We start from the raw sequence: 20,441 nt of genomic DNA, 5'->3' as shown, positions 1-20,441 counted from the left end.
CTTCTTGGCGGCGGCCGCAGTGTTCTTGTCATTGGCGGTGGCATTAGCAACCTATTTTTGAATAAAGCCGACGTCGGAACCGTTTTGCCAGCAGCGGCAGTCGTTCCTTTTTTGGCCGGTTCGATATTTGGAGCAGTTACCGGAGCCTTCTTGCCTCTTGGCAGCTTTCTTGGCAGCCGGACACTTCTCAGCTGACTTCCTCTCGGTGGCGGCCGGTTTCTTCTCATCAGCTCTTCTTCTCACCCGTGCCGGAAGCAGCAGCTGGCTACTTCTCCTTCTATTCTGCCGGTTGCCCCGTGGACTTTTCAGATAAGGATTGGATGGATCTCTTCCAGTATTTCGAGTCCAAATTCTTGCGTCATGTTCAGGGTCGTTCCGCTGGAGGTGCAATACTACTGGTCCCGATGGCCCAACTAGCTGGAATGTATTTCATCTTTTTCTGCTAACATTCTTTCGTGTTCGTTTTATTTTTTGTACTTGTTTGGCTGTATTCGCCCCGCTGCCATCTGAAAAAAAAATCATCTTTATTCAACACAGTTCTATGAAGGTGGCATTTCTCTTGAAACAACCTACCTCATGTCACGGAATCGTCGCTAAGAACCTAAGAACCAGGAGTTTATTCGTCGATTTTTTGAGTCGTTACAAAAAATTACACTTCCGCTGTTTTTGTGTTTTGCAAGTTGTCAGTGTCAGAAATGTTGAAATGTCAATGTCAAAATTTGTTACGTCGTTTGTGAAAATCATGGTGAAGATTGAGAAATTCTGAAAAACGTGCGTGGCTCAATGTTACTCAATTCTATTCATTTTTTCTCAAAATCACTCACTGTCCTACCCCTTGTTAGAGTGTAACAAAAATGACTTTTTGGCGGGCATTCAAGGGTTTGTTCCGGTGGGCATACTAAGCCCAAATCCAAAATATGAGCTTGATTGGACGTAACAGGAGCTGGCGCTCCGCCCTTCAATTTTAAATGGGATTTAACCCGTAAAAAAAGATTTTTTCAAAAATGTCACTTTTTGAGGCATTTTGGTCACTGAAGCGTTTATTTCCAACATCATTGGCATGTAGGCCAGATCCTTGCGCATCTTTTGGTATATATAACATTGAAATTTGGAGCATCCTGGAGCTCGGTAACGACCTTCAAAGTTTGGCATTTTTTTCGAAAAATCGGCCCCGGCAAAATCAAATGGCGTCTAGGGCGTCGCGAGGCGCGACGCATATCTTTTTTGCCGGGACCGATTTTTCGAAAAAATACCAAACTTTGAAGGTCTATACCGAGCTCCAGGGTGCTCCAAATTTCAATGTTATATATACTAAAAGATGCGCAAGGATCTGGCCTACACGCCAATGATGTTGGAATTAAACGCTTCAGTGGCCAAAATGCCTCAAAAAGTGACATCTTTGAAAAAATCTTTTTTTACGGGTTAAATCCCATTTAAAATTGAAGGGCGGAGCGCCAGCTCCTGTTACGTCCAATCAAGCTCATATTTTGGATTTGGGCTTAGTATGCCCACCGGAACAAACCCTTAAATGCCCGCCAAAAAGTCATTTTTGTTACATCCTATTATTTATATAATTTCATTCTTAAAGCTGGAGTTGTTTAAAATCCTTATTTACACATAATTTTCTTTTAAAAAATTAATAAATTTCAACTAATCAAGATTTTCTCACTCTCTCTTTCTCTTTACAGTTTAGTTAAGCAAACACAAACAAACAAACACACACAAAATGGCCTTAATCATGAAGTACATCGACAGCATACACCACTACATGGACAAATATTCAGGTGAGTTCTAAACACGGAAAGAAAACCATTTTTTGATTGAAACATTCTAATTCAAGATTTGAATGTTTTTGTCTAAAACAAACATGGCCGCCAAAAAGCCGATCGGGAATGACGCCTTCCAGAGCCTTAAAATAAGAACATTTGAATGGTTGAGGCAACGATGCCAGATTATTTTATGGGAAATCTGTATTTTCTTAAAAATAAATCTGCATTTTATCTGTATCATGTCGAATTCGAAGCAAAAGAAGACATTTTCAAATTTTTAACAGCAGATTTAAGCTTTTCAATCATATTAAAGCATTTTTAATTACTAAATTGTTGAAATTTTTTAATACAAAAGGGTTACACTCTTTTGAAAAATTACCATAGATGTATAGTGATGCTACATTCGTTTGGACAACCTGGGATGACTCATTTCGTGCTGTCAAAGTATGCAAATGACACTTTTGGAAGATCTATAAACAAAGCTCCGGTTGGCACGCAGAGCATGTGACGGAATCTGACAGCTGTCAATCATAATAAGAAGATCCTTCAAAGGATGTCTAAACAAATACAGAAAATTATAAGAATTATGTCAAGACAGAAACATTTCTTACCTTGGCAACCAAACCAAACACGGGTAGTGACATTACCTACGTAAAATTTTCCAACACTTCTAGGGCTTCTATGTGTTGATGCGACAATCATCGTAGTGAGAATATTTGCGATAAATTTCTCGCTCAAGGCACAGCCAAGCGCCCGATTTGTGCTGGACGAAAGTGTCTCACTTGGCCACCGGTCCACTTTTACTAATGATACCGTTGACGTTTTGTGAGCGCGAACGGTCGCGTGACTGTGGCCATTGTTTGTTTATTTGTTTGGCCATGTCCTACGGTGGAAATGCTGAAAACATTAGCTGGAACTTGCTTATCAGCGGCAGCATGCGTTATAATTTTCTTCAATAAAGATAAAGTTGAGGTTAGGAGTATAAATTTTACCTAATGTTTATTTTATTTGTTTACAACACGTTTAGAAACTCTCTCTCGCGTTGCGTTCTTCAAGAATGATGCCGTGAATAAATACTAATTGTAAACAAATAGCTGTCAGTTTGCCTGACATCGAGCCGTTTATAACTGATGTCGGCCCTACAAGCAATAGTTAAGGCAATTTCTTACCGGGTGATTTTTTTATCAAAATCACGTTACAATCCCTGCGTTATCAGCAGCGCAGCAGATTAACGCGTCTGTCACATCAGCTGATGTCGCTTACACCCCGAGAGATATTAAAGTCTAAAGTCGCTATAAATCACCTCGCACCAAGTTGAGCAACTTCCGTCCGACCGTCTCGCGGCCCGGACGATGCAACAGGGGCGACCATAAATGGGGACGGACAACTTCAACAAGTGGTGCCGTTGACCTGTTGACACTCTCCCGGTTGGTTCCATAACCAGAAATGGTCACCACATCGATATTGGCTCCCCCGCAGCGAAGGTTTGCAGAATGGCAATAAGGGAAATCCCCCGAGCAAACTCCGGCCTTCTTCCCTGAGGAAATTATCGGGTTAGATTAGAGGAGAAGAGGGAGAGAGAACTTGTATGGTACGAGCATAAAGTGTTGTGCGACGACACAGTCGGAAGTCATGAAGTAGAAGCGGGTCGAGGGGCTAGCGATTGCTTCAACTCGCATTTTGCAAGGGTTATAACTTTGCGTGTATTTAGTTTAGAGTTCTGAAAATTTAACTCGACATTCTACTCGAGTGAGCATGCCAACTGCCAAACTGCCAGATTTTACTTGTTGACGTTTCGGTTAGTAAGATCCGTGGAACTGTCAAGCTTTTGCAAGTTGGCAAACCCCTCGTCGAATGTCTTTCTTCTTGACTTCTAGCAATCGCCGACTGTGTGGAAACCCCCTTCAAACCCCTCATCGTCGTCGTCGGCAAAACTTTATTATTAACATCGCTTAATAATATCAATTACACCAAGTGTTACATGAGAGCTCACTCATACGGAGCGACACATCGCAAAGAGGACGGAACGTACGCGTCTCTTGTGACTTTAACAAGAGCCCCTTTAAAGCGGTACTTTCCGTCAGAATTGCACGACTATATGGACCGATCATAAACCAATGAAAATTTTCCCCATTGTGGTGATATTTCCTGATTTTCCCACGACCTGTCAGAGCTGACGATTGTGGGAGTTGTAAAAACCGGCTAACATTTTTTTAAACACGCGCAATCCAATCTAGCGATTAATCAAATTATCACTTGTTACAGTGCAGCGTGCAACAATAATAAAAACAACATTTTGACAACGATGTTGAACGAACTGTCAAATGGTCGACCGGGTTGTCCGGTCGGTCAAATTTCCCAAAAAGAAAACTTCAAATCTTGTATCTAAAATTTTGACAGCTCCGCGACGGGGACATTCTCTCTATGACGCAACGGGCCGTACCGTTTTTCGCACAATGTAAACAACCACCGCGCATCAGAATCGAGTGCTCACTTAGCACCCCAATTAGCTGGTCGGTTGAGCTTTCTGTGTGGAGGTCTTTGTTCCGGCGGGGTTTGCTATGGGTGTGGGAATTGTAACTCACCTTCCTAACCCTCAGACGGCTGGTGGTGTCAGACGGTGGCGGCGAAGAGCAGCTCGGATAATTATCATTTATGATTCTGTATGCGAGATTTCCATGGGGGAGGTGCCGCCGCGTGCGTAACGAGCGCTTTAAAGGGGAGTCATAAACAATTTGGGAACCCATCGGCTTTGTTAGCCGCGTCGAGTGTCAGTTTTCGTTTATGGTAATTTGATTAAAAGAGGTTATTCAGAATGCTCGGAAGGGCGTAACTTTATGATTAGTTGACGTTTTGTTTTGGTAAAATTGCCATGAAAACAAACAAGTTAGGCAGATCACTTCAAAGTGTACAAATGACGTTTTGCTACACTCTTATGCAATCTCAATCATTTTCATTCTCTTTTCAGACCCGCGGACGCGAGATTGGCCCCTCATGTCATCGCCCCTTCCCACACTAGCGTTATGTTTAGGATACGTCTATTTAGTCAAAGTAAGTACCACCACCCTTAACTGTCGAACTGATCGTAACCGCTTGGACATAACCATAAACAAAAATATCTTACACCGATACCGATGACCTTGACCTTGACTTTCGAAACCTGATTTGCGCGCGCGGACTCGTGGACTTCACCTTAACCTTCCGGTTCACATTCCGCAGTGCAACACGGCCACAACACAAGCAAACAAACAAACAAAGCAAACGTGGAGGAGGTTGGAGGATTGAGTGCATCTCACTCTCACTCGCTAACGCTCACGCTTATTCGTGAGTGAATTACACGTTTCAAGGGTGAGATTTTTCTCAGGTTGTTGTTGTTTTGTTTGTGGTCAAAAAATTATGCTAATTTATTTCGGTTGGTTTAGGCCCTTTTCGAGGTTAAACCCGTTAAACCAGCTGATCATCAATTAATATATTTATGTTTCGATTTGACACGTGTCAAATTTTCGTTGGGTCAAGTTCATTAAGTTTTCGGGGTAATTTTTAACCAGTTATTTTTAGATAGCGGAAGTGATTTAATACGCGTGAATTATGTTAATTTTAACAATTTGAGTAGCACAATAATGATTTCGAAGTTTCATGTGCGTCCCCTGTTTGTTTACTACGAAGTTTCATGTGCGTCCCCTGTTTGTTTACTTTGCACCCAGTCGTGACGGACCGGCAGGAATCTAACCAAATGCTGACAGAACAGGACCAAGCTATAACAAATTGTACCTGGATGGACACTGAAAGCATGTTCAAAATATCAACAGAACAAGTAACGGACCTTTCACACACTGGCAGAATACCAACCGGTTCGATTTTTGACGGGGTTGATCTTTGTCGGCGTGCTTTGACGTTTTGACAGTTTGGTGCACGTTCATTCAAAATTACTCATTTTTTTAATCCGTCCCAATAAGAAATGAGTAAATAGAGTTATCTAAGCTCGCTCCCACGCACACTAGCACGCCATTTGTTTTGCAGGCTGGTACAATATAGAGTTATCTACGTGCGCATGTATTGTGTGTACGTACACGATGGATTTTTAGGTTAAAATTTGTACCCGCCAGCAAAAACAAATGGTAAGCTAGTGTGCGTGAGATCGGGCTTAGATAGCTCTATTGAACCTCAATCTTTTTCGTGTACGTACACGCAATACATGCGCACGTAGATAACTCTATTGCGAAAATGTCAAATTTTAGTTAATTTCACTAAGAGTTCAACAAATATTGAGTAAAATTTATCAAGATTTGTTTGGAATCCACTTGAATCTGACATTTCCTCCATTTATTCATTTTTTAGAAGTATTCAAGACGTTACGCCCAAAAGGTGAAATCATTCCAACAGGTTTGAACCTTCAACTGAAGCGGTGAATTTCCGGCAAGAACTTTTATAAATCAAATGTTTTGGACAGAACGCACGATCGCCAGTTCGCTCGAACGAGTGAGAACACACCAGTACAACAATCAGCTGATGGTTCATGTACGAAAAAAGGCCAGGTGTGCGCGCTCGCAACAATAACATTTCCGAAAAAGGTTAATCGCGTTTCGCAGCAACCCGGCGATGTCGAAAGTTTGACGTTTGCGGTTGCCCGCGGAAACTGAACCAACTGCCCGCCACACCAAACATCTGTTTATCTAGTCTGCGTTGAGATCGCGTGGTGGAAGGCCGAGCTTGGCTCTCTTGATTGAGAACCGCGAAACCGCACACGTGATCGCCACGCCAAGCAGAGCAGAGCAGAGGAGGACCACGGACAAAAGATTTTGGCCGCGAGAGAAACTTCAAACCCGAGGTTGCGGATTTCGACAGACTTGGCGTCATTATTGTAAATTAGGTTGCTGGCAAGTGGTCTTTGTTTACTTTTGACAAAAAAGACTTGCAAAGATGCTTTGTGACAAGCTTTTGTTTACAATTTAGAAGCGCGAACCGGTTCGAGCTGTCAGAATTAGAACCGGTTCTCTACATTGAAACAGCTGACGTCAACAGCGCGATACTTTGTCATGTAACCCAGGCCGTTAATGACTTTGAAATTCCTGACCAACCGGTTAACCGGTGGCACGGTCTGCAATTAACTCGCGGTCAAACCCGTCCTCGTTAAACGTCAACCGTAACCCGGTCATTCCTATCGCACCCACCGCTATTATTAACCCCTTTCAAGAGACCCGGTTAGCCCATCATCTCTTGAATAACACAGCAACTCCCCTTCGCGGGGACAGGTTCTGCCGGCGTCGTCGTCGTCGTTGCCGCAGGTACCAATTACACTTATCGGTCAACTAGGCAAATTTTTCAAGACGAGAGGGTGTTCTAAGTGGCTGCTGCTGCTGCTAGCAAAACAATTAGTCCCTGGTACCCTCATCATATCGCGACAGTACCGGTGCCCATTAGAACCTGTAATGAGAGTTGAACGGCACACAATGGCCGACAAGCGGCGACGAACCCTCCGTTTTAGTTTTGTGAGCGATGAGTGAGGTTAGATAAGGGCGCTTAACCCTTGGCTCTCACTGGGATTGAAACGGTTCTATAAACCGGTTCTATTAGAATTCTGAAAAAGTTCTGATAGACAATTGTTGTGAAGCGGTTCAACCCTAACTGCCAAGAATGACAGTTCTCAACTGCCGTTATCTGTCAACCTGACAGTTAGCGGGCTGACCAAGGGTTACCACACCACTCACACATGGAATTCATTAATTGAAAAAAGCTTTTGCAGCATCTCATTATCGCTGCGCAGTTAATTCACCTATCATGATCGGCAGTGTTTGTTGGTGCGTTAACCAGTTGGGGTGTCGGTCAATAATGAACTCTCAACGCTCGGCGCCGAGGAATTTCGCAAGGTTGAGGGCACCGCCGCGCAATATAGGACGCGGAAATCTCGTAACAATGATCATCTTCGTTTCCTTGCGTTAATTAAGCACTTTGTGATGTATTTTGCTTGTGTGAGCGATTATGTAAGGTGGAAAAATACTACCGACACGCACCCGCGATTCCCGCGGGTTAAGGAAAACTTGACTTTCCATTCCGAGAAATGTCAAATGGTTGCTTTTATCGCCATTGTTGAGGGGAAACGTCAACTTGACAGCAAGCACTGTAATTTTTTAAGGACAACCGGTTCAACCGTGATGGCCTACTGCCATTTTGACGTTCCAGCGGGGTAAAATTTGGCAAATGGTCGAAATTTCAATCACGCTTTCGACGTGCTCACCTTGAAAATTGCCTATGCAAAACAAAACCTGCCAACTTTGGCCGCCCATTGACGTTTGCTGTAACATTGTTGTTATTGTTGTTGCTGGTGCAGCCTTCAAAGGCCGGTCGATTATAGATTTGTGGATACGCGACGCGACGCTGCGATGATATAATCTTTAGGCACGGCGCAAGCTATCTTAGAAATACAGGAGAAACCTGATGATTTGACAAGGGCTTCAAAGCAATACGAATCGGTTGTGTTATAAGCACCATTAAAATTGTTTGTTTTGATTTTACTTTTGCAATTTTTGTAAGAGATTGGTCAAAATTATACTTATTAATTATATCGTCAAACCAACGGGGTTTCACTGTACTTCTACAAATCCGACATAGATGACGTTGCCGATGCCGAGAACCGGTCCCATATACATAGGGACCCGTGCGCTGGAACAGCTGAGACTGAGACGGAGGGGTCGTAGCATAGTTGTAAAACCAGTAGAGAAACGAATAAAAGTGGTTTAAGGTCAACCTGCGCCGTGCGATTGGCTAATTTCACCTTAACCGATAGAGGGCTGCCGGTCGGGCAGACGAGGGCGACTGGGTTGCTGCGATTGGAATTTGTGCGCGGAATCGAGTATCAAGCGAAAGTTTTGATAAGTTTGAAAAAAAAATGACACTGTCACTGATTTTTTAACTTTTAAAATTTATTAGGAATGACTCATATTGTAAAATTATGTCGGACTATGCTCAAAAATGATTTATCAGTAAATCTTGATATGTGTAATAACATGTTTAGGCTTAGTGATTTTTCACGCTCGAAAATTGCAAATTTCACGGGGACCTTAATTTCTAAACACCAAATTTCACGCAAATTTCGCGGAACGTGAAAAAAGTTTTAAATAACTCTGAAAATCTTAGGTTTAAATCACAGAAACTGCTTTTTATGTTTCATTATATATTATTTAAATAAACTATAAACAATTTCAATAATTTTGAACCTGACACAAAAAAAAACATCTCCTAATTTTCAAAAAAAAATCCACCAGGTTTATGGGTGGGCTCTATATATAATATATATTTTGAAACAAAGTGTAGGGTATGCGTATTCTCATTTATTGAACTATCATGTCCAGCCAAAATGGGTTGAATAATTTGTTTATAAAAAAAAATAAACAAAATTTCAAGGTTTTCATCACCCCATTCCAAATTTAAATTTTAAAAAATTAAGCAAAATTAATATGTTTGTAACGAAATCGAAATTTCTATTCAAAATGAAAACAAAAACAAAAAAGGAGTATTGTTTAAAATCATCTACCCAAATAATCAAATATCGTTAAAATAAAACAGGACTCAGAAAAATCAGATTTTTTTAAAGTTGATTTCAAAGATAAAAAATACTCTTCATTTTAATTTGAATAAAACCAATCCTGATTCTTTTAATGTCTTATGAAACTATACCTTTTAAATAAAACAGCAGTTAAATTTTTATTACAGCAAATGAAAATATTACTAAACTTAGTTAGTTTCTTAAAATTTGAGAAATTCTTCAAGCTTTTCAATTGTAAACAAATACAATTTACATAAATAGTCTATATGGATGAAATATTTATTATGTCGTTATTTTGAAAAAAATATTTGCGAAAATTGATAAATTTCACGAATTCACGCCGTCCACGAAATCTTCAAAAATCACTGACCCTATATTTGTAATTAAACAAGGGTATTCACTCGCACAGCATTTCATAAGATTAATTTTACTCTTATTTGAGTTTGATAAATCATTTTGAGAAAAATCGTTACAGTTTCACACACACATAAAATTTCACGGGATTTCACGGAAAAGCCAAATTTCACGGATTTCACGCTGTCCGCGAAATCGTGAAATTTCACTAACCCTAAACATGTTCCAGATAAATTTAGATACCGTAAGTCGTATAATTTAACTATATATTTTAACTTTGATAATTTTTAATTTTTGATAATTTTTCGATAAATGCCACCGGGACCTTCTGGGATTGAACTCAGGCCGACTGGGTGAGAGGCATCCACGCTTACCCCTACACCTCGGGTCCCGGCTCAGATCAGATTTATAGCAAACAATTTTCTATTGAAAAAAAATAAAGGGGCCGCGAAAACGCGATTTTTTGTCAAATTATGAGATTTACTGTGAAAACCAACATAAATAAAGAAGCATTAAAGCTGAGTTGAGAATAATGATGTGTTGCCCACTTTTTGCCAGCAATTTTCTCAAATCGTGGTTTTTGGTTTTGTGCCCTAATGAAATGTTTGGCTCGAATTATTAAACGTGAAAATAATTTCAAGAATAGCAATTATTGATGCTCTGGCAAACCTGTTTCTATTGAAAATGTGTCACTAATACAACCATCAAAAAACTCGGTTGTTTTGCTTATAAATGTTATTGTTTTATTTTCAATTAGTCAAAACATGAAACATCTGGCAACCCTGTCTATGAATTTGGACACTATCATTTATTTGAGACAATTTCGAGACAGCCATCAAACTTGGAGATCAGAAAACTCTGTTATGAGCTCATAATGCTTCCATTAAACTTATTTTAAATTGGAGAAGTGCCTTAAGCTTGATTTTATAGCCTTTTGATTCGATGGTTACCCTCAGATTTCATTATAAACGAACCTTCTAAGTAATTTGATACTTGTCATAAATTTATGGGTGATTTATGTTTAAATTTAAAATTTCAAGTGAAATTTATCCTATCGTATTCTTGAATCTCCCAAAACAGTAAACATAAAGTTTTTATTAATCATTCCGGAAAAGGTTTAGTTCAGACCTGTTCTAATGAAATCTGCCTGAAAGTAACTAAAAAATTATCAACTTTTTTTTTCATTTTTCCACATTTGACATTTTTATTGACAGTGACCATGCGTCTCCATCGAAACATCCCTGCCCATGACAAACCGTGAGGACGCATGGCATTTCAACGTCGAATTAACCCGTTTGCTTGAATAAAACCTAACCTTTTCTTTTCCTTTCCCCTCTCTTTTCCAGGTCGTGGGTCCAAGGCTCATGGAGAACCGCAAACCATTCCAGCTTAAAAACACCCTCATAGTCTATAACTTCGTACAAGTCGTGTTCAGTGCCTGGTTATTCTACGAGGTAATTTTGCCGTTGCTCCTGTTGCAACAGTGTGTTTTAAAGCTAACGATGATCTCTAGCACTGTTATCTAGCGACGACCCGATGTTGACACCTCGACTCAAGAAAACAACTGACGAAAAAATTGTGTGCGACCCCTTTTAACGCTAAGGCATGTCGGTTCGATTGGTCCGAACCTGCAACTGCAGAACCCCGATCTTACCGCGCGTAACAAAAGTATCTTTTTTTTTGTGCAACCTTGTAACAACTTTCCTGTGATTTGTAGTGATTTGAAGAGGGTAAACACCCCTCAAATCTCCTCTTTGAATGTGTGTTGTTGTTTTTCGTCTCCTTACCTGCATGCCCACGGACTTACCCCACTTGAAGTTGAACAAACATTTGAGATTCTACCCCGTCTCAAAAGCCAGAAATCGAAGAAATCAGAGAGGTGCAAGTGTGATGTTGACGACGCGAATGGAAAAATTTCTGTTGATCGGCGATCGACGAAAAAAAAAAGATGATTAGCTATTAGGTCTTGAAGTGCGGTAAACAAGAGACGCGCTCCTCTCCAATGAACGATGCTTAGAATTTTCTTCAATCGTGACTGACTCGACACTTCCGGGGTTGTATCGACGGGTGACAACAACTGCTGGGCAGTTTTGACGCAAAAGTTATGACAAAGTTGGCGGCGACTTGGCGGACAAGGTGTCGTGAAGTGTAAACATGTGTAAAAAGCTAATCCATTGAAAATCACAAAGATCAGTTTTTTTTTTGACAAATTTTCTACCAATCAACCAATTCAACCAATTTTAATTGATATTTTTGCATCTCTTAAAAAATTCTATGTTATTCTATGCCATTTATCTTCCAGCTGTCAAACTAGTTGAACAGCAGTTATTGCAACCGTTATTTTTTTTTTGAAATATGTTGTTTTTTAAACTTCAAAAACATGTTCAGTTTCATTATTAGTGTTCTTAACTAAAATTTGTGCAGGTTATTTCTGCTTTAAATTTTAAAACAATTCAATTGGGTTCTCTGGTTCTTCTGGTACAGTTCTGTAAAGTATTTGAAAAATTATGCTGAAAAACGATTTCAAAATACTTTGGATGGAATTAGCGCACTTTGCAGATAAACCCGTAAGCCAATTGAGTTTTTCATACACTTTTTTAGATTTTTCTCATTCAAACAACAATTTTGAGTATCAATGGGTAAATCTGGAGTTTTTTTGAAAAGGACCAATAAACCAAATTTCCAGTTTTTGCTTTTTGGGTGTTTTTAGAGCCGCCTTGAGTCAGGGGTATTGAAAAACACCCAAAAAGCAAAAACTGAAAATTTGGTTTATTGGTCCTTTTCAAAAAAAAACTCCAGAAATGTTAACCGATTTGCTCATAATTGGTCCAGATAGTCAAAACATTTTAGAGAACGATATTCAGCTTGTGGAACGAGGTTTTAAAAAAAATCCCATATTCTACATCACACTGCTAGAGCATATCATGTTTTTTTTCATGAAATGTTACCTTCTCGTTTGTAATCATAGTAGCCAATGTTTTGTGTTAAAAACGCTTTCATACTAAGAATTTAAAAAAAAAATCATCACGTTTTGTTTACTAAAATGCAAATATCTCGGCTTTACGTGGACATAAATTGAATGTTTAAAAACGGAAAATGTTCTCCGAGAAATGGTCTACATTCCGCATGCATCAGTTTGGATTGCCAAAATTTTGGCTCATTTTTCGGAGTGATTTTTAATTTTTTTTTTTTCGCAAAAAAATACAAATTTTTCCCCCTACAACGCCCTGCCAGGCCCAAACACAAGCTTTTATGGTTTATGTCTGCACAGGATTTTTTTCAGGGTACATTAAACTATAACTTGAAGCAGTAAATTTCTGGATAGGTTTTAGACATTTCTGTTCAATTAGACATATTTTTTGAAAATTTGTAAAAGATAATGAAAAATAATCTGGCAACCCCTTTGCTCTTTCTTAAAAAATGTCCACATGGTTTTTAGTTAAACAATCTAACTGAATTGAAAATAGTAGAATGTAAATAAAATAAAAGTAACTGAAATTGAAACATCATTTCCCAATGTTTTCAAGTAAGGTAACACATTTACACACTAAACGGTAAACGGTCCATCACACTTTCTCTAGTGACAGTTTGCGTTGAGTGTGAGTGGGATAGGATGCTTGTTTACATCCATGGTTACTCTGGTTTGAAAAATAATTACAGATTTTTAAATAAAAGTTAGCAAAAAATCAAAGCCACCCAGTTCAAAACTCTCTGTTTTTACTAAATCAAACATAAGTGGATTAATGGGGCAATTGTCACATTTGGGTTAATTTAACTCTGATCGGGTTAAATTCCACTTCTTTTCGTTGAATTCATTTCTGAGTAGATTTCATTTTGACGAAAACTGACTGATTGAAAATGAGAGTGTATGGCTTTTTAGGCCCACTACAAAAAGTAGAGTGTAGATGAATACAGAGAGCAGTCAAGTTGATGTTTTATCGGTTTTTGTTTTTGGAGCAACTCGAGTCAAATGCGGCTTATTTTAAACACGGACGAACGGACATGACACGGGGTTTCAAAAAGTGAAGCAGGTTTTCTTTTACTTCTTCTTGGTGAAAACCTGCGCAAGCGAGATCGCTTATGTCAAAATCTTCGCGCCACGTGGTTTAAAACGTAAACAAAGCCAGCGGATGATGCTAACTCATGGGCATTTTTGAAATGGTCATATGAATTTATATAAAAAATACAGTTTCTATAAAATTTTCGGCAATTTTAGTATCCATGATAAATTACATAGAATCATGAAGACAGACTTAATGCCGAAAAACTGTTTCTAGCACCATACTAATGCTAAATGTTTTAATTAATTATTGCATAAGACATTTTGAGAAATCATGCGTAATTGCTTGATGCTACTTTGACAACTCGAATGTAGATGGCGCAAGTGATAGTTTGCTTCAGAAATTTGGAGAAAATTTGTTCCTGGTGTCATGTCCGTTCGTCCGTGTTTTGAATGTTTCTTGTAATAGTCTAAATATCAAAGGCCAGTTATACTTGATTTGAATTTGTTTTTTCATTGTCTCAAATCTAAATAATGAGATAATTAAAGAATAAATAAAGAAAGAAAAAAGAGAGAGATGCAAAAAAGTCTTTTCATTCAAGAATAAAACTAATTCATCATGACTTGCCGAATATGAAAACGCAGAAAAAAAGTGTAAATAACCGTCACCGAATTCTAGAACGCCAAGGAAAAAAAGTTAAAGATTTGTTCAAACCACTTACGTTAAGAGGACTTGAATTTATCGGCACCCTCAACCACGTCAAACTCGATTAATCAAATGTTCCTTTGATATCTCACACATCAGCATGACTTGCCACTTTTGAGGTCCTGTTCGAGCATATTTTTGACAAGTTTTGTTTGTGCAATTTCGCGTTTACGTTCTTTGAACAACGCAGTCGCGATGCTTATCCCTCGGAGCATTTCCCGCCTAAGGCGCAACCAAAACCAGATCTCACGAGCCACTTACCCGACCTTCACGACCTTGTTGCTGCTGGGGTTCAACAATCGGATCAATCGTCCGGTCGATGGTCGTTTGTTGAACCAACTCAAGACGCACCTCGTCCAACCCTCGAAGACTTACGCGACGACGATCCGACCAACCGACCTTCCTTTCACTTTTGGGCCTCCCTTGTGGAATTGTACGGAGTGCAGTTACCTCGCTCAATTGTTGCCTATCTCGGAAATTAAAAGTACGGGATCAACGGTCGACCTTCTCGGGAAGAATCCGCTGCCAGAATCCGGAAGAATCGACACTGTTTGCAGCGATCATTAAATCAATATGTCTTTTCTTCTTTTTTTCGCTTGTTTACACCTAAATTACCCACACTTGCTTCAACATAAAGTGTCTGATGGGCGGATGGTGGGGCACATACAGCTTCCGGTGCCAGCCAGTGGACCACGGCACGACTGGCCAAGCAATGAGAGTAAGTTTTCGTCGAAGCCCATACATCCACGTTCAACCCACCACCCCTGCTCTCACCGTACCCACCCAGTTTCAAAATCGGATTCCCCTCGTAATTCTAGTACTACACTTCTTCGTCGGTGGGTTGTACCCACCAAATCCAAGTTTGACAGCTCTCGTCTCGTCTCGTCGTCATCCCCCAAACCCAGCTGCCGCGCTTCCCTCTCGCTCGCTCTCCTCTCTCGCACCGGCAAACGTCATCAATGCGCAGTACTATAACGGGGAAGCCCACGCTTCCCACACCCCCGGAAAACTATGACAACCGGGGGGGCCGAACGGCGCTCACGAATCCTCGTATCTTTTTTTTACCAAACTTACCTCTATTTACAGTAACCATGTGGTCTGGTCATGGCCGGCAAGCCGATCCCGGCAGGTGTAACCTCGTACCCAAACACACAAACGGAAAAAAAAAACAAACAAACAACACCCACAAACACACACTTGCACCCACTCGCATCCCCCGCCCTCCTTCGGTAGTCCAGAAGAGGTCGCAGAGCGGCGGCGGTTGCAACGGGAAAACCCGCCGCACAATCGGGAACCGTAGCAACCCACTACTACTACCACCAGTGCATACTTCAATAGTGGTGTGCTCTAGTACTACCGTATTCCCCGTTGTACCCACTACTAGCAACATACCCAAACAAACTCACAGAAACCCCCACACAAACACACTTACATGAGTACTAACTTGAGCGGAGCCGCGCCAAACCCTAGCGATAAAACCTAGGCAGACGACGCAGCCCGCAGGACGCAGCCACCCTCAACTGCGTCCGACGCTACCACCACAACTGTCAGTGGGTGGGAAACCGTAGTAGTAGAATCCATAAACACACACACACACTAACGTGAGGAGAACAAAGCGTGTTCGGAAACTTGTTGACTGATGTACTCCTGAGGAGAGTGCAGTACTAGTTTGAAAGGTTGTTATTGTTTACATTTTTAGTTTAGAACCTAATTCAAGTAGTGTGTGAGCTGCTACATACTGACATATTAGTTTTGTTTACAAAAACATTGCATCACATTACCGACAGTTGTTGTTGTTGTTATTGTTTACGCATGCGATTCGATTGGCACAATTTGACAGCTGCGCGTGGCCACGTGTTTACGGTAAACAAAGGTTTGGCGCGCAGCGGTAAGTATGAACTCCAAAAATATGGACGTGCATCATTCAAGAAGTTGTTTTGGAAGTTTGCTGCTGTACAAAGATGGATGAGCAATGTTTGCGTGTGATTTGAGCAAAAGTTTTTGACTGAAAAATCGGTTTGTTGAGAAATTGCCGGATATTGTCGCGATAATTGGGTGATTTACACTCAACATTTATTGCAACTGATCTTACGTCAAAAGCTTTTGCTTTTTTGTTTTGGTGTGTGTTTTGCTTGATGTTTTTTTTTTCGAATTAGTCTGGATTTGTGCAGTAGATTGTTTTGCAAAAAAAGGAAGCTCAGAAGCTTAGGTCAAAACAACCTCCCGTGGAATTTCGTTACAATCTGGAACCACAACAGTTGGTGAACCATACACAAATCTTTTGAATCAATGGTCATCAGAAGGTTCGTTGACGTTACCACGACTTTGAACGTGACAAATGGACGGCTTGCTAACGCAAGATAGACGGTTTTCTTGTTTCTTCTTACTTTTTTCAATTGAGAAGCTAAACTTACTTTATTATTTTTTACGAACCATTTATAGAACCACCCTGTCGACAATTTTCAAACAAATTGCTCATTTTGAGCGCTAACAAAATCCACTTTCGGACGGAACCAACTTAAACCCCTATTTATCTCTTTCTCTCCTTCTCTCTTTCCATTGCAATCCACAGATCGGAATATCCGGTTGGCTAACGGGACATTATAACTTCCGATGTCAGCCAGTCGACTATAGTAACCACCCTAAAACGTTAAGGGTAGGTTTAGTTGTCAAACAAAAAATACACCACTCACACTCGTTTCACACATTCACAATAAACGTCACTTGGCTGTAGTTGTCAAAGTTAGCTACACTCTCATTTGAAATCACTCAATTTTCTTCAAAACCAAACCTACTCAGAAATGAGTTCAGTTTAGATGAAAACTGAGTGATTTCTAACGCGCGTGTTTATTTTAGAATGCCAGAATGAAAACGCTTCTTTGTTCCGTTACAAAATAGTTCAATGTAACGCACTGTGCTACACACGCAAAAATAAACCTACACACATTCAACACTGTGATTATTCTGACAACTTCCCCCTTCACCTAGCATCCTAATAAAAAACTGAACAAAAGAACGCAAGTTACTTCAAACCCGTCCAGTTTCAATTTTGAGTGTGAAAAACACCAAAAAATGTCTTAAAACCACTCTAATGACCATCCAGTTCGTTCACGTGTGCTCACAGAATGTAAACAATAGTTGTTTTGGTTCATTTCAGCCTCACACAAGCACATTGGTGAAACGTCGAAAAATCCTAACCTCAAACCATTCTCCTAACCTCACCCTCACTGTTGCCTGTTGAAACTAACTGTAATTCTTATTTATCATCTAGCTTTTTTACTAAAAACTAACCGCTTAACTTTTACTCTACTTCAAAATACCATCTTGCGTATATAAAAAAAAACGCTCCCAAATGCTACCCAAAGTTTGCCCTCACTTTACCCAGTTTTCGGTCTACTTTCGTTGCTCTGTTTGTCTTTTTTGTGTGTTTTTGTGTTCCATGTGTTCTCAATTAATCTATCCTACATCCATTTTTCCCACGCTTCCTGTTATCACTTTTCCGGATCAATAAAGGTTCAACATAACCCTACTTTTTGTCCTATCCTACCTTACCTACCTCCTTTCATCACCGTGCACTGGAACGGTTGGGATTTTTTGAAAGCGTGTAGCGTCGATTTGACACCTGGTGCAATTGTAAATAAACACGCACATTCAAAATCACTCAAGAAGCTTTTACTCAAAATTGTGGAAAACATTAAATGCTCAAAACTGAGTAGGTTTGCTTTTGACAAAATCTGATTGAAAACAACAATTGTATGAGTTGATTTGGATGCGCGTGTCGCTTGACAGCTGTCAATGAAAACACACAGACCCCGCACGCTAAATGTAAACAACAAGGAAATCCCAACACGGTACCACTGTTCTCTCGCATCCCGTTTGAGTTTGCAGCATCCTCAAGCTCATCTCTGTTTGCCATGATGTTGATGTTGTTTATGTTGTTTTATGCGTTGTAGAACAGCAGTTTAGGCATGTTTTGTTCCGTCTCCAAACCTCCCGTGATCCCTGTTTCGCCATCAAGAGAAAAAAAAACCTCCATCAAAATCATCTCAATCGTAAATGGTTTTAAAAATGTTCTAATTGATTTTCTTTTTTATTTTTATTTCCTTGATTTGGTTTTCTCGCTGTGTAAACAAAACAAAACGTCCTTCTGAATGCGAACGAAAATCCGAACTCCTAACCCGGTTGGACTACTTGGATGTTGCTGAATTTGACGACCTACCTAGATGGTGCACGCCTGTTGGTGGTACTACTTCTCGAAGTTCACAGAGTTCTTCGATACGGTGAGTAGCGGTTTGCTTGGTGTTTACCCTAAAAATCAATGTGCCTGTCTACAGCTGAGTAATTTTCTCTAAATGTCATAGATACCGAGCCAACTTAAGCCAACTAAAATTTGTGAATTTAAAGCAAAATCCGATTCAAGAAAAAAATAAAAAAAACTTCCAAAGCTGTTGAAAAAAATACCTTTAAAAAACTTTAGACTGAGTTGGTTTTACATGAGCGTGTACTACTTTCTTTTGTGGAATTTTGACAGCTAGAAACTGCACTTAAGCTACCCAACTTTGCTTCATCTTCAACTGCTCGTACGTATTCTGATGCAGGTGAACTAGGAAGTCTCTACCGGCTTGTGTGCGTTACCGACCGTAATTGTCACCGTGTTGTCGGACGCGACGCAATTGCCAATTTGCATTAAATGATTTTCGATCACCGTTATTTTTTATGTCAGTTTGATTGATTGGGACCGGTTGTGGACGTGAATGAAACACCCACCGTAGAGCAGTTTTTGCTTTTTTCTACAATGTGTTTCTTACGGTGCGAACTGTCAAAAACTGATCGACAGCGGGTACTTCATAAGGCTTTCTAGTCAGAAATTTACCAACACATTCAAAGTATGTGTACATTACAAAAAAAGCAAAAGTTTGGTGTCAGGCGAATTCCAGCTGTTTTTTTTTTGACTGGCCGCTCGTTATGTCAGCCAACATACTTCGCAGGGCTGTGACAGCTCGAGCTCGATGATTATTTGGATCAGGACACTGTGAAGAGAGGTTCGTCATTTTTGGGTTAAATTATATTTTTTTCACTGGGCCTAGAACGCCTTATTGCTGTGAAAACATTTGCGAAAAAATGTTTATTTTTTGCAAAACATGCTTCGTTGCACGCTCACTGACAACAATTCACGTACGGCATAAATTTACCCAAATTTTGACAGATTTTTTTTTGAGCATGGGCATGAGAGACCACCCATGGATGTCCTTCTCCGTTGCTGAACAGAACCGTATACCTATTATCACAACCGATCAACGATCTAATGATGTTTCCTTTATCAACAGCATGCATGCATGCGCTGAACAGATAACTTATCAAGATAATCAAAACTAGAGCTGATGCGAATACGTAACAGCCGTTGGTCACCAACGGCGCCCGCCATGTCAGTTTGAAGATGTCGAGGGGGATTGGGACGGGAATGTTAGTTAGCACAGGAACCGAAATAATATGTAATTAACACGTGAAATTTATTCTCAGCGTAACAATTTTGCAAAGAGTTAAACTAAAACGAATTATGCTTTAAAATTATAACATAATGAATCAATTAAGTACTAATCAGTTACAATATTAGAAACAGGACTTGAATTATCGCGTTGAAACAGTATTACACAAATTTTGACAGATGGAACTTGTAAACCAATCTTGAGATTTTAGGATTTCTTTCCACGACTTCAACTGATCGGAAAAGACTGACCCTTTCCAAAGAGAAATAAAAACCGTGAATACACCTGGTTAGTCGGGTGCTTGGGGTTGAGATATTGAACCTTCTCATAAATCAACACGCCAGTCGATTTCGAATCGAGGGTGGTAATTTATTATCACCTCGGGCGGAACGAAGCTCTTCGCTGAACGGAACCTACTCTCATTTGGGGGTGGTTTAGGTGGGGTTGGTCGACATGACAATCAATAATTGAGCTTAATGAGCTTCGTGGAGCTTGAAAGATATTGTTGGATATTCAAACTTGTTGACAAAATTAGGGTATTTGCATTCTGATGCCCTTTCCTTTTTTTCAACATCAATTGTGA

At 40.0% G+C, this 20,441-nt stretch overlaps 1 protein-coding gene across 5 annotated transcripts in view; it reads left to right on the top strand.

Moving 5' to 3' along the window:
* The window catches only part of LOC6035052 (elongation of very long chain fatty acids protein AAEL008004), a 109,341-nt gene that overhangs the window by 70,698 nt on the left and 18,202 nt on the right, over positions 1-20,441 (top strand). For 3 of the 5 annotated variants that reach the window (XM_038248634.1, XM_038248633.1, XM_038248632.1), the window contains 6 exons: positions 1,689-1,784; positions 4,738-4,820; positions 11,013-11,120; positions 15,010-15,090; positions 16,945-17,028; positions 18,596-18,652. In XM_038248634.1, the coding sequence (XP_038104562.1) occupies positions 1,727-1,784; positions 4,738-4,820; positions 11,013-11,120; positions 15,010-15,090; positions 16,945-17,028; positions 18,596-18,652 (471 nt within the window). In that variant the 5' untranslated portion in view covers positions 1,689-1,726. The remainder of the gene's footprint in view (positions 1-1,688; positions 1,785-4,737; positions 4,821-11,012; positions 11,121-15,009; positions 15,091-16,944; positions 17,029-18,595; positions 18,653-20,441) is intronic. The other 2 variants (XM_038248635.1, XM_038248636.1) reach the window with 2 other exon arrangements.

The sequence above is a fragment of the Culex quinquefasciatus genome, chromosome 1 (genome assembly GCF_015732765.1).
Source record: "Culex quinquefasciatus strain JHB chromosome 1, VPISU_Cqui_1.0_pri_paternal, whole genome shotgun sequence".
Lineage (NCBI taxonomy): Eukaryota > Metazoa > Arthropoda > Insecta > Diptera > Culicidae > Culex > Culex quinquefasciatus.
This window is presented reverse-complemented; position numbering and strand designations above follow the sequence as displayed.